A 15870-nucleotide genomic window follows, 5' to 3' on the forward strand; every position below is an offset into this window, starting at 1 on the left:
TCGGTGGTGTGCAGGTAGAATTTAGATGTCTGCAGTCTGAGCCATGGGGCACTCCAAAGGTCAGGGATCAAGGAGGATGAAGAAGCAAAAAAAGGAGAATGAAAAGGCATAATCAGTGATACAGGAGGTAGACTAACAAAGAATGGTGCTCCAGAAGCCACGTGAAAGAAAGCAATGTTTCAAGAATGAGCAAACTCTATCAAACACTGCTAAAGTCGGTAAAATTAGAACTGAAAACTGAGCGATGGGCTTGGCCATGTGGAGGTCAATGCACACTTGATAAGAAGGATTTGGGTGGTGTGTAGTTATCAACGCATGTCTGGATTGGGCCCAGAGAGAATAAAAAAAAGAGTAAATGGAGACAGAAAAAAGAGGCAAAGGCTGGAAGGAAATATAAGGTCAAGAGGGAGATTTTTATTTTTTATTAGAAGATACACCTGTTTGTATGCTCATGGACATAAGCCAAAAAAGAAGGAACAAGTGATGATGCGGGAGACAAAAGATCATTACTGAAGCAATGTTCTTGAGCAGATGAGCAACGATGGAATCTAATGCACATGCAATGTTGGGGTTAAATTGGAGAAGATAGAATTTTTTTCTGATTGCAGGAGGAGAGGCAGAATATAACGGGCACAGATGCTGGTGAATGTGAAGGCACGAATATGTTTTCTCAGTGAAGAGGCAAAGTTATTGGTGGAGAGTGAGGAGTAGAGACGGAAGTTTGAGAAGAGGGTAGTCAGCTTGAAACATCATCCAGGGGTTGTGAGAGAGTAAATGAACTTTGAAAATATAGTCAGATTGCTGGATAACAGTAGGGTCCATTTGAAGTCACAGATCATGGATATAAAGGGAGACCAGTCAGAATAGTTACGTGTTCTGACCAGTCTCATTTGCCTACTTGGGTACAAATAATGCTAGGCAGAGGTCTAGATACAAGCAGAGTTTAGTGTTGGCCAGCTGAATAGGATGGAGGAGAGAGGGACAAGAGCATGGAGCATCTATGCAAGAGAATAATAAGGAAGGACCGTTGCATTTAAACCAAGGAGGGAGAGAAGAGAAGACATGAATGATGGTGTTGAGGCAAAGTGGAAAGGTGTTAGGTTAATGGATTGGACGTTCCAGGTGTCAAGAAGTTGTGCAGTGAGGGGGTTAGAAAGATTCAGTTGGAAAAATGCAAGTTGGTTATGAGGGAGTGGTATCTTTGAGACTTAGATTATGAAGGGATGAAGATATTGGTAATGACAAAGTCTAGACTGACCTGGCTTTTCTGCAGCTGATGTGCCCACCTCCTTCTAGGCTTCCAGGTAGGTCTCCTATGTTTTATACATTTTTTTCTGGAAAGGTTGGCTCTCACCTCCAGTCTGAACTATGAATATGGAAGAGGACTCTAGGGTAAATCCAGATAAAGCAGGGAAAGCACTTGGAGAAAGGCATAGCTGCCTCATGATGCCTTGCCTCTGTATACACTATCTCATACCCTACTGCCATCCCAAATTTGAAGCGCTCATAAACCCATTGAATCTCAGGATTGGAAGGACATCTACCCCCGCTACCCCCTCAGATGCAACTCCTCCATAGCCCTCAGCTAAATAAACATTTTTTTATCCCCACACCATGTACCTATCACCAGCCACCGTTTCTCTTTGCCACGCTAGTTTGTAAACTCCTTGAGGACATATGTTTCACCTGTCTTTTTGTGTGTGTGATAAAATATATGTGACTTAAAATTTACTATTGTAACCATTTGAAAGTGCAAAGTTCAGGGGCGCCTGGGTGGCTCAGTCGGTTGAGCATCCGACTTCAGCTCAGGTCACGATCTCGCAGTCCGTGAGTTCAAGCCCCGCGTCAGGCTCTGGGCTGATGGCTCAGAGCCTGGAGCCTGTTTCCGATTCTGTGTCTCCCTCTCTCTCTGCCCCTCCCCTGTTCATGCTCTGTCTCTCTCTGTCTCAAAAATAAATAAAACGTCAAAAAAATTTAATAAAAAAAAATTTAAAAAGAAAGTGCAAAGTTCAGTTGCATGGGTACATTCACACTGTTGTGTGACCATCACCATCCATTTCCAGAAAATTTTATCTACCCGAACTGACAACTCTGCACCCATTAAACACTAATTCTCCATCCCCGCCTCTCTGCAGCCCCTGGCAACCATCATTCTACCTACTGTGTATATCATTTTGACTACTCTAGATACATCATATAAGTGAAATGGCACAATCTTTGTTCCTTTGTAACTAGCTGGCTTGTTTCACTCAGCATAATGGTCAGGATTTATCTACGTTACAACATGTGTCAGAATCTTTTCCTTTTTCTAAAAAAATATTTATTTATTTTAAGGGGGGAGGTGCAGAGAGAGAGAGAATCCCAAGCAGGCTCCATCCTGCCAGCGCAGAGCCAAATGCAGGGTTCAATCTCACAAACCGTGAGATCATGACTTGAGCTGAAGTCAAGAGTCAGATATTAACCGACTGAGCCACCCAGGTGACCCAAATCTTTTTCCTTTTAAAGGCTGAATGCTATTTCTTTTCAGTCTTTTGTTTCATTTTTCTGGAGTCCATACCCAGAAGTGGAGTTGCTGGATCATGTCATTCTCTGTGTAATTTTTTGCGCTGTCCTCACACCGTTTTTCACAGGAGCTGCACTAGTTTACATTCATAACCAGCAATGCACAAGGGTTCTGATTTCTGCATCTCCTTGCCAACACTTGTTATCTTCTTAAACCTATCTTTGATTTCCTCTCTATGGAAATTCCTCTCTATGCTGCTAGGCACATGATGGTGTATGAGTAAATGAACAGCTGTTGTTAGCCCTGTCAAAAAACGAAATGAGGTTAAATGAATCAGCAAGCCCCATCTTGCACATCTTGTTCTAGATCTTCACTGTCCATTATTGTAGCCACATGTAGCTATTTAAATTTAAATTAATTAAGATGAAGCAAAATTTCAAATTCAGTTCCTTAGTCTCAGTGACATTTTCAGTGCATAAGAGCCACCATAACTAATGGTTATTAGTGCCCACTGCATTAGACTGTGCAGAGTAGGAAATTAGCATGATTGCAGATGGTTCTTTGGTTACTGTATTGAGCAGTGCTTTCCAGATCCTGCTAGCACCCTGTGCTTTGTCTCACAATTCATATTTGGATCAGCTTTTCCAGAATTGGACACCTTAAAATTTAAGATAAAGGTCTTTCTTTTGGGAGGGAGGGACTATGCTGCCTAAAAAGTCTGTGGCCCCTTACTACGTAAATGGCTGCTATGCAAAGTCTCAGATTTTTATGTTTTAATATTATATTTGGACTTTCAGTGATCACATGGTTCTGTCCCTTTTGATTATCTTTATGAACACAGATTTACTAAACTATTTAAATCTTTCTCTATGTGATTCAAAACTATTCTCTACTAAACCATTGGTTTAATAAAATATTCTTAGATTCAGAATGGAGATTATGTCTCCACTTAATACTTTGCCAGTTTACTACTTTTTACCCAAAACTTAACACAATAATTAGAGACTGTCAGTAAATATTTGTTGAAAGATGAGTGAATGAATGACACAAGTGAGCACTGAGCTGAACTTTGGAGCTCAGGGCACTGAGATGACATTTTAAGGGTGGCACCCAGGCATAATGAGATTTAGGAGATCTAGCACTGTTTGTTTGTTTGTTTGTTTTTAACAAAACATGGATTTTAAGCTACTGTCTTTTCTTCCATTGTTCAAAAAGTAGCTTAAAATTTAATTCCTGTAAGGATCTTGTGCAGTGCATGTTTATAAAGCTTCAACTCTTTTATAAGCCCTCACCACCAATAAATATAATAACAAGAAAAAATAAATTCTGGATTTTTATTATGTCAACATGTATGCAGGCATCTTCTGTTTGCCCCTTCACGTCTACTTTCTACCTCTCACCATCCTACGCTCTACCCTGGGTGGTTGATCTCTATGGGCTATTGCAATAGTTTCCTCTACCCTTTAACTTCTCTTGGGCTTGGCCAATAGGGAGATCTAGCAGGAGAACAGAAGCAGCCGGATGGGGTCCAGGAATTTATTTGAAACAGAAGGGCTCTCTGTGTTCTCCACAGGTCACTGTTCTTCTAAAGTGGTCTGTTCTACATGATTCCCTCTCCTTCCTGGTTCTGAATATCTCTCCCTACTCGTGATTCTCAGACCTGGGGTATCACATATAGAATACATATAGTTTCCACTCTGCCTATGCCTTTAAATATTACCTTTCTTTATAAACCTTCACGGAATTATTCTAACTTGAATGTGCCATCTGTTTCCCGATGGGACCCTGATACAGCATCCTTTATCAGTAGCTAGACCACAGTGCCCAAATCCCTGCTCTGAAAATTTTATACCTACAGTCCTTAGAAAAATATTCCCTGATAATTTTAGCATCTCCTTATTTCAGTGCACTGGTTAGCTTTATGAAGAAATCATGTTATATGTCATATAATATACATTTTTCTCCAGCACACTCAGATTAGAAAAATACTGATTCATAAGCGAATCTTTTTGCATTTATCTTCTCTACATAAAATATTATTTATGGAAATACATGTAAATAAGACTATAAAACAAGTTGGTTAATTTTTAAGATATTAAATATTTTAATATCTAATAAGCTTTAAATTACTTCTTGATATGGGAGAAAATCTATACCTCAGTACTACAAACCAGCCATCATTACTCAATATACACAGCTTACTGGAGTTTCTAACCCCTCCCTCTACACCGAATAATGGTGCCTGCCAAAAATTCATGTTGTAATCCAATCCCCAATGTGATGGTGTTAGGAAGGAGGACCTTGGGAGGTGATTAGGTCATGAGGATGGAGCCCTCAAGAATGAGATTCATGTTCTTATAAAAGTGGTCCCATGGAGCTCTCTTGCCCCTTCCGTCATGTGAGAACACAACAAGTAGACGGCCATCTATGAACCAGGAAGCGGGCTCTCACCAGACACCAAATCTGTTGGCACCTTGATCTTAGACTTCCCAGTCTCCAGAACTGTGACAAATCAATTTCTGCTATTGATAAGCCATAAAGTCTAGAGTATTTTTCCTATATAGCGTAAAGCCTACATGGACTAAGATACCCTTTGAAGCTCGGTGTTTAACTGTACAATTACTAGCAGACATCAGCTCATTTAAAAATATGTAAACCCCATAATGCTAATACCTATATTAAAGTTAACTGATACTTATTCATCAGTTGCAGTGTGCCAAGCACTATGCTAACATTTTCATATATTATCTTGTTTAATTTTCATCACAAATTGATGAAGTGTGTACAACCCAACCCCATTTGACAGGGGAAGAATGAGCCTTAAAGTCTCCTGTCCACTGCCACAGCACCAGCAAGCAAAGGACCCTAGATTCAAATCCTGGTGTCCAACACAAAAGTTCATGCTCTTAACCACCAATAAAGAATCCAAGAACAACATCAAAGACCACAGAAGAACCGAAAAATAAGGACTATCCAAAACAAAGGATTTCTCTTATCCTGTTACCTACCCTCAAAGAGCAATGTCTAAATCTATACAAGCTTAGAAAACTTACAAAAAAAAATATAAAAGAATGCAACAGATAACTCATAGAAAAGTAAATTTCTTATTGTCTAGTAAGCTTATTTTTCTGTGCATGGTATATAGGAAGGGTAGAAAATTAGTGGTGAAATTGTACTATTTTGGTATTAGCTAAATCTTATTCCTGCCTACAATTCGTGAAATGACATAGTTGTATTGTTTATTTTAACCCAAATTGCAATTATGTGAAAATTTTCCTCTGATATATTGCTATACTTGCAAGAGGCTTGAAGGTGAGCATGTACTGGCTGCTTTATTCATACAAATAGAACATTCTCTGTGAAAGAGAAGGGACTAAAAAATACTAGGTGTAGAGATAGTATAATTGATCTGCTTAATGACACTAAATGGTTTTTTTCTCAACTGTGATTTTGCATAACAAGTTACAAAACTATTTTAAGATGAGACTGTTACTCAATACTCACTTCTGGTAAACCCCTTTTTACACCATCCTCCTGTCCTGAGGAACTGATAAAAGTGAAACAGAAAAGCATAAACAGAATGTAGCAAATGAGCCATGCCTTTTATAGGTAATAGTTTAGTCGTAAGCCTTTAAATATTGATTTTTGAATTTGAATAATTAAATTTGTTCTCAACAAGCATGATTCTCACAAATAGACTAAACATTTTTATAATCCATACTTTGTTCATTTAGATGAATTTGTATCATCCATTTAGAATCTATGTATGTCTACACCAAAAAGCCTTACTTTGAGGCTGAGACATGGTTTTCTTCTCTTTTTCTTCATCCATTTCATCCTCTTCTTGCAGTTCTACGACTTTGTTTTACTTTTCCTTTCAACACACTCTTCAGGTAGACTGAGTCCTTCCTCAAAGATGGTTTATAGTTTCTGTGAGTGCACGGACCACAGCCGGCATCCTTCCGTGACCCTAAAGAAAATTTAAAAGTACAATCTTGGAACCACAAAAAAACAAACATGTTTCAAATGATGAAGATGTCTTAAAGATGGACATACCAAAAGTGACACTGTGAAAACAGATCAAAGTCTCAGGTATAAATTCACAGATTCAGTGGACAGACTTCTTGCAGGTATCTACTCTTGGGATGCTGATCTTGTTGATGAGAACTTGGGGAAGCTGATCGATGTTCTTCTCAGTCCGCAGTTCCTTACCTTACTTATGTGCCCCGAGCGTGAGTAGGAATCTTTGGTAGGAGCTGACATGGCCTTGCATCACTAACTCTCAGTGTTGAAAGCAGGCCACTCTAGCTGATTTCTTTAAACCCTATTTTCTACAAGTTGGTGATGGACAAAGTTGAATTATGAAACAGGAAGAATTGCCACAATTCTACATCCCTAGTCACAAAGAAACATTTACAAAACATTTAATGCCCTCATGCCAATAGGAATCCATAACTGATTACAATGCAAATGTGAGTGCTGCATATAATCTATTCATGCCCTATTTCTTTCAGGGCCCCAGGACATCATCTCTCCAACTTCAGTAGTGAGTAGACCGCTTTTAAGGAAAAAGAATATATGGTACCCAGTGTTGACAAATTACCTGAATATGACATATATTCAAGTATATGTAACTTACATAAACATGGTATAAATTCCTTATGGTTACAGCCTCATTAGGAAACTGTAAAATTTAAGCAAATCATATGCAGAATTTAAAAAACAAATGAACAAAGGACGAAAAAGAGAGAGACAAACCAAGAAAGAAACTCTTAACTATAGAGAACAAACTGATGGTTACCAGAGGTGGGGGTGGGGGTGGGGGGAAGGATAGTTGAAATAGGTGAAGGGGATTAAGAGTACACTTACCATGATGGGCCCTGAGTAATATATAGCATTGTTGAATCACTGTACTATAGTGCATCTGAAACTAATATAACACTGTATGTTAACTATACTGGAATTCAAATTAAAAACTTTAAAAAATTGAACAAATCTACATATTAAAAGTATAAACTTAATATTAAAATAAGCAGCATTGATTTATGTTGTTTTGATGAAGCAAAAAAGTTATATTCTCTTAACAAATGTCAATTTTATAAATTTAGTGTTATCAATTATAGTCACAATGTTTTACATTAAATCTTCAAACCTTATGCATCTCATAGCTGAAAGCTTGTACTTTTTTACCAACCTTTCCCTATTTCTCTCAACTCCCAGCCCTTGGCAACCACGATTCTGCTTTCTCTTTCTACTCTTTCTATGAGTTTGACTTTTTTTTTTTTAAGTTTCCATATATAAGTGGTACCATGAAGTATTTGCCTTTCTCCGTCTGGCTTATTTAATTTTGCATAATGTTCACAAGGTCCATCCACATTGTCGCAAATGGTAACATTTCCTTCTTTCTCATGGCCCAATAATATCCCATTGTATCTGTATAACACATCTTCTTTCCCCATTCATCCATTGATAGGCACTTTGGTTGTTTCTAACATTTATTTATTTTTGAGACAGAGAGTGCGAGAGGGAGAGGGAGAGGGGCAGAGAGAGAAGGCGACACAGAATCTGAAGCAGACTCCAGGCTCTCAGCTGTCAGCACAGAGCTGGACACAGGGCTCGAACCTACAATCTGTGAGATCATGACCTGAGCCAAAGTCGGATGCTTAACCGACTGAGCCACATAGGTGTCCCTTAGTTGTTTCTATAGCTTGGCCACTGTGAATAATGCTGCAAGGAACATGGGAGTGCAGATATCTCTTCATTATTCCATTTTCATTTCCTTTGGATTTATACCCAGAAGTGGAATTGCTAGATCATATGGTAGTTCTATTTTCAATTTTTTGAAGAATTTTCATACTATTTTCCATAGAGGGTGAACCAACTTCCATTTCCACCAACAATGCACAAGGGGTCCCCTTTTTGCATATCCTTTTCAACTTGTTATCTCTTATCTTTTTGATGGTAGCCACTCTAACAGGTGTAAGGTGATAACTCGTAATTTTGATTTGTATTTCCCTGATAATTAGTGATGTTGAACACCTTTTCATATGTTGGTCATTTGTATATCTTCTTTGGAGAAATGTCTGTTTAGTACCTCTGCCAATTTTTAAAATATTTTGTTTTGTTTTGTTTTGTTTTGTTTTGTTTTTGATATTGAGTTGTATGAGTCATTTATATGTTTTGGATATTAACCCCTTATAATATATATGATTTGTAAATATGTTCTCCCATTTGGTAGGTTGCCTTTTTATTTTGTTGATAATTTCCTGTGCAAAATCTTTTTATTTGATGTCATTTCACTTGTTTATTTTTGCTTTTATTATGTTTGCTTTTGGTGTCAAATCCAAAAAAAAAAAAAATCATTGCCAAGAGTGATGTCAAGGAGCTTATCCCCTATGTTTTCTTCTAAGGAGTTTTATGGTTTCAGGTCTTTCATTCAAGTACTTTGACTTGGTGTTGTGTATGATGTAAGATAGAGGAGAGTTTCATTCTTTTACATTTGGCTGGCCAGTTTCTCCAACACCATGTATGGAAGAGACTAGCCTTTTTTCCATTGTATATTCTTGGCTCTTTTATGGAAAATTAGTTGACCGCATATGCATGGGTTTATTTCTGGGCTCTCTATTATGTTGCATTGATTTATGTGTCTCTATTTATGCCAATATCATACTATTTCTGTGAAAAATGCCACTGGAATTTTGGTTGTATTGAATCCCTATCAAACTGCTTCCGGTAGTATGGATATTTTAACAATATTAATTTTTCTAATCCATGAACACATATTATCTTTCCATTTATTTTTGTCTTCTTCAATTTCTTTCATCAATGTCTTATAGTTCTCAGTGTATAGATCTTTCACCTCATTGATTAAATTTATTCCTCAAAAATCACTCATTTTGATGCAATTGAGAGTGGATTGTTTACTTAATTTCTCTTACTGGCAGTTCATTGTCAAGGTGTAGGAACGCAACTGATTTTTGTGTATTGATTTTGTATCCTTCAACTTTACTGAATTTTTAAATTAGCTCTAACAATTTTTGGTGGAGTTTTTAGGATTTTCTATCTATTATATGTAATCTGCAAGTAGAAAAAGTTTTATTTCTCCCTTTTCGATTTGGATGGCTTTTATTTCTTTTTCCCACCTAATTGCTGTGGCTAAAGCTTCTAGTGCCATGTTGAATAAAAGTGACAAGAGTAGGCATCCTTGTCTTGTTCCTGATCTTATAAGAAAAGCTTTCAGCTTTACACCATTGAGCCTGATGACAACTATGGGCTTGTCATATGTAGCCTTTATTATGTTAAGGTATGTTCACTCTGTACTCAGGTTGTTACGAGATTTTATCATGAATCAATGTTAAACCTTGTCAAACGCTTTTTCTGCATCTATTGAGGTGATTGTAAGATTTTTATCCTTCACTTTGTTAATGTGGTGTATCACGTTGATTAATTTGGAGATGTTTTATCATTCTTGCATCTCTGAAATAAATTCCACTTGATCATGGTATGCCATCTTTTTTATATATTGTTGAATTCAGTTTGCTAATATTTTGTTGAGGATTTTTCATCTACGTTCATCAGTATGGCCTGTAATTTTTTTTTCTTGTAGTTGTCCTTAATTGGATTTGGTATCAGGGTAATGCCAACTTTGTAAAATGGTTTGGAAGTGTTCTGTGCTCTTCTATTTTTTTTTTTTTTTTTTTGGAATAGTTTGAAAAGGATTGGTACTCAGTTTTAAAATATTTGGTAGAATTCATCAGTGAAGCCACTTGGTCCTAGACTTTTGTTTGTTGGGAGGGCTTTTATTACTGATTTAATCACCTTATTTGTAATGGGTCTATTCAGATTTTGTATTTCTTCATGACTTAGGCTTAGGCTTAGGAGGTTTCTAGGAAATTTCTTTTTCTTCTAGGTTGGCAATTTGTTAGCATATAATTATTCATCTTAGTTTCTCATGATCCTTTGTATTTCTGTGGTATCAGTTATAATGTCTCTTTCATTTCTAACTTTGAGTCTTCTCTGTCTCTTTTTTTCTTGGTAATCCTAGATAAAGGTTTATCAATTTTGTTTGCTTTTTCCAAAAAAACCCTCCCCTTAGTTTCATTGATCTTTTTAATTGTCTTTATAGTCTCTACTCCCTTTATTTCCACTCTCATCTTTGTTATTTCTCTCCTTCTGCTAACTTTATGTTTAGTTTATTATTCTTTTCTTATTTCTTGAGGTGTAAAGTTGTTTATTTAAGTGGGTTTTTTTTTTTTCATTATGTAGGCATTTGTTGCTATGGACTTCCCTCTTACAGCTGCTTTTCCTCCATTAGTTTTGGTAGGTAGTGCTTCCATATTTTTTTGTCTCATGAATTTTTAATTCTCTTTTGATTTCTTCTTTTTTTAATATTTTTTAATGTGTATTTATTTTGAGAGAGAGAGAAAGAGAGAGACAGTGCACAGGTGGGGAGGGGCAGAGAGAGAGGAAGACACAGAATCTGAAGCAAGCTCCAGGCTCTGAGCTGACAGCAGAGCGCCCAATGTGGGGCTCGAACCCATGAACTGTGAGAAAATGACCTGAGCCGAAGTCGGCCACTTAACCGACTGAGCCACCCAGATGCTCCTGATTTCTTTTTAAATACATTGGTTTTTCAGTAGCATGTTGTTTACTCACCACGTATTTGTGAATTTTTCAGTTTTCTTCTTGCAACTGATTTCTAGTTTTATACCATTATGTTCAGAAAAGTTGCTTGATATGATTTCTATCTTTTTAAATTTATTAAGAGATGCTTTGTGGTCTAACATATGATGTATCCTGAAGAACATTACATGTGCGCCTGAGAAAATGTGTATTCTTCTGCTGCTTGGTGGAATGTTCTGCAAATGTTAAGTCCATCTGTTACAGTGCATAGTGTAAGTCTAATGTTTCCTTATTGATTTTCTGTGTGAATGATCTATCCATTGTTGAAAGTGTCAAAACAAGCTCTACTTTTCATTTATAGTCATCTGGAAGAGAAAAATACATAAATTAATAAACACAATATAAAGTTCCATTTCAATTGGAAATAAATATTTCAAAATAGTTGTGTTTAATATTGCCCATTTTACTGTTGCTACTGCCATAGAGAATCAAGGTACTAATCAAGTAAAGTGAAAAAAAGATGTGTTGATAGAAACTGCTTTTAAATTCTGCTTCTGTCACCCCATTTTCATCCTTTGACAACTCCTCCTTGCAGGCCCGCCATCTTGTCTCAATCTAGGTCTTACTTGTGTCTTAATTTGACACTGGATGTAGGGAGGAAAAAAATCTCCCCTGAGAAATGTTTCAAGTTGGATTTGGCATCAGGGCAATGCCAACTTTGTAAAATGGTTCGGAAGTCTGAATTCATATTACCTGTGTGGGACAAAAAGCCTCAAGCAGATATTCATTTATAGGGAATGGATTGATTATGCCACTAGATGACCAGCTAAAACAAAGGCACACCCTCTCTGAAAATACTAAACTCTCCATATTGACAGTAACTGTAACTATACCAATAGTCAAAAGATGCATCCTGACTTCAGAAATGCCAAAATGTGAAAAAAAAATGTGAATTGTAGACTATTTTGTATATGCAAGTTATTACAAATTAATGAGATAACTCATGCAAACCGCTTAGAACTGTGCCTTGAATGTAGTAAGCTACTATAATTATCATCATCATCATCATCACTTTCCAGCTTTATTTGTAATAACAACAAATTTTCATCATGATAAATCAGACAGACTCACCTTTCTCCAAGCACTCATTTCTTCTTTTATTTCTGTGGTTCATGCAGGATGAAATGAGAAAGTACTTTGCTTGGTGTAAAATAATGAACATTATCATTGTCATCATCATCATGCTATCCCCAACATAGCTGCATACCTTTCTTTATAGGATTTCCTATTCTGTAAAACCAAAGAGTTGGACTGCATAATTTTTAAAATTTTTTGTTATGGCAAATGTTGGGTCTGTACAAAAGTCTTTAGAATAGTTAATTCCTAAGCAAAAGTATTTATTAACTCATGGTCAGTATATTCCCTCATATTTATGCCTTCTACCCTAGACTATTCCCAGGCATCATATTCTCTTAGGACAGATAATTTTTGTGTACCTTTCTAACTCTACAAGTTTGTAGTAAATCCAGAAATTCATGGAACCCCACTGTAAGTCTTGGTTATTAACAGTCATTTTTCTACTCCTGCCCAAGCTGAGTAAAATGAGTCTAGATACTGCTCTATTATTTGGTTAATACTTATACATTGACTTCTGCTTCCAAACATGATGGAGTAACAGGGACCAGATTTAACCTCCCAACTGAATAACAACAGCAAAGACAAAATATATAAACACCAATTTTCAAGATATTAAACATCAAATAATGAAGGACTGTGATCCCCAAGATATGGAAAACATGCAAAGTAAGCCTCACTTGTCCCAGCTTGCTGCTTTGGGAGAGTTTCTAGCACATGGCATGGAGAAGAAGCCAGGCAGATTCCCTGAGTTGAGATGAAGCTGAATCCAGGGAAATGAAGGTGACTAAAGTTCATAGGATAGAATACTGGAGATAGAGAGATGACTAGAGAGAGATGCGAGCAGATTTGCACAAGATCCCCCTTGAGTATTCAGCAGAGGATTTATCAGTTAATGCATGTCAGAAAACTACCTGGGGCTGGGGGCAAAACCAACTAAAAGGATTGGAGGAAGCAGTAACTACTGTCTACACACAGCCAGAAATGGTGCCTGTTCTCACAAACCAGACTGGAAAACCTCATAATTTACTGGAAGGAGTGGTCAGAAAATTTTTCTCTCAGTGGCATCAAACTGCCTCCAAGTAATTTAACATAACGAAGTTCAAGAACAGTTATGGGAATTCAAAAATACCTAGCACCCAACAAGGTATAATGCATAATCTACAGCATCTAATTAAAAATTACCAGACATAGTAATTTATCTGTTCTCTTTTTTTTAATTTTTTTTAATGTTTATTTATTTTTGAGACAGAGAGAGACAGAGCATGAATGGGGGAGGGTCAGAGAGAGAGGGAGACACAGAACCTGAAGCAGGCTCCAGGCTCTGAGCTGTCAGCACCGAGCCCGACGTGAGGCTCAAACTCATGGACCATGAGATCATGACCTGAGCCGAAGTCAATGCTTAACCGACTGAGCCACCCAGGTGCCCCATTTATCTGTTCTCTTTAAGAGTAAGAAATCTCAGCACCCCCCCCCCCGCAACATACACACATGTCACACACACAGTTGGAATTCCCCAAAGGAAAAGAGAGATGGAAGAAGTATTTGAAGAAATAATGTCCAAAATTCCAGATTTATTGTAACCTATAAACCCATAGATCCAAGAAGCTCCGTGAACCCAAACACAAGATACATGAAGTACACTAAAGCATATCATAACTAAATTACGCAAAACCAATGATAAAGAGAACATCTTAAAAGCAGCCAGAGGAAAAAAGACACATTATGTAGAGAAGAAAAAAAGATAAAAAGATGAGGAGAACAGCAAATTTCGCATCTGTAATAATATAACAGAGAAATGGTGGAGGACTAAAAGGTAAAAATATTAAAGGAAAATACTGTCAGTCTATCATTTTATACACAATGTATCTTTTACAAACAAAGGTGAAATAAATATTTTCTCGGACATAAAAAACTGAAAGAATTTGTTACCAACAGACTATAAAATTTATTACCAGAACACTGTAAGATATATGAAAGGAAGCCCTTCAGGCAACAGGAAAATGATGCTAGATGGAAATACGGACATCTACCAATAAAAAAGGAAGAATACCAGAAATGGTAACTACATAAATAAATATGCAAGTTTTTTTTCTTATTATTAAATGTCTTTAAAAGATAATTAGCTATTTAAACAAAAATAATAAAAATATAGTGTGGGATTTATAAAATATTCAAGTGAAAAATGTATGACAATAATAGAACCTTAAAATAGGCTGATAAACTATTTGTAAAATGATATAATATCCCTTGAAAGTAAACTGTAATAAGTGAATGAGGGATACTATAAACCCCAAAGCAACTAAAATGACAAAATAACATGCCAGGAAAAGAGAACAAAAATGGAACCATTAAAATGTTTAATTGATCCAAAAGAAAGCAAAAAAAGAGGGAAAAGAGAACAGAGATGGAACCAATAGAAAACAAACAGCAAGATTAGATGTCAATCTAACACAAAATAATCACATTAAATATAAATGGTCTAATCATTCTTAATTAAAAGGCAGAGATGGTCAGATTGGATTAAAAAGCAAAGCACAACAATATGCTGCCTACAGGAAAATCTCTTATTAAATATAAAGATTCAAACAGATTGAAAACAAAAGAATAGAAAAAAGATAGCTAACACAAATCAAAAGAAACCAAGAGTATTTCCATTAATGCTAGACAAAACACATTTCAGAGCAGAAATATTAGTAGTGATAAAGAAAGTGATTTCTTAATGATAAAGAGATCAATTAATCAAGAAGAAATAATCTTAAGTTTATGTATCAATATCAGCTTCCAAATGCATGAATTAATAAATTAATAGAATTCCTTTCTATTTAAATAATTTTTAAGTTTTTATATTCATCATCATTTGCATTTTGCCTTTAAGTTTTAAATTAATAGACTTTATTTTGGGGGGTAGTTTTATATTTACAAGAAATACTGAGCAGAAAGTATAGAGTAACCCCCACCCAGCCCTCCTCTGGTATTAGTGGGTACATTTGTTACAACTGATGAGCCACTATTAATACATTATTAACTAAAGTCTATAGTTTATATTAGGATTCACTGTGTGTTGTACATGCTCTGGAGTGTGTGTGGGGGTGGGGGGAGCATGTGAATGTGTGTGTGATTTTTTTTTTTGAATTGAATTCAAATAAACATATCCACATGTATCATACTAAATAGTTTACTGCTTTAAAAATTCCTGTGGCCCACCTATTCATCACCCCCTTCCTTCCTGGAAACCACTGATTTTTTTTTATGTCTCCACACTCTTGCCTTTTCCAAAATGTCATATAGTTGGAATTGTATAGTATGTAGCCTTTTTAGAATGGCTTCTTTCACTAAGTAATATGCATTCAAGTTTCCAGTGTGTCTTTTTGTAGGTTATAGCTCATTTCTTTTTTGTTGTTGAATAATATACCGTTGTCTGGCTATGCTCAATTTGTTTATCCACTCACCAACCAAAGGGTGGGATTGCCAGACTCTATGATAACAGCATGTTTAGTTTTGTAAGAAACTGTCAAACTGTCTTCCAAAGTGGCTGCATCATTTTGCATTCCCACCGGCAGTGAATGAGATCTTCTGTTTCTCCATATCCTTACCAGCATTTGGTGTTG

General features: G+C 36.4%; 1 protein-coding gene across 1 annotated transcript in view; it reads right to left on the reverse strand.

Moving 5' to 3' along the window:
- STX11 (syntaxin 11) overlaps window positions 1-6750 on the reverse strand; it is a 46087-nt gene extending 39337 nt beyond the window's left edge. The window contains exons 1-2 of the mRNA XM_027056709.2: window positions 6560-6750; window positions 6293-6473 (exon numbers count right to left, since the gene is read on the reverse strand). Of these exons, the coding sequence (XP_026912510.1) occupies window positions 6293-6335 (43 nt within the window). The 5' untranslated portion in view covers window positions 6336-6473; window positions 6560-6750. The remainder of the gene's footprint in view (window positions 1-6292; window positions 6474-6559) is intronic.
- Window positions 6751-15870: the final 9120 nt, after the last annotated feature.

This window comes from Acinonyx jubatus, chromosome B2, assembly GCF_027475565.1.
Source record: "Acinonyx jubatus isolate Ajub_Pintada_27869175 chromosome B2, VMU_Ajub_asm_v1.0, whole genome shotgun sequence".
NCBI lineage: Eukaryota > Metazoa > Chordata > Mammalia > Carnivora > Felidae > Acinonyx > Acinonyx jubatus.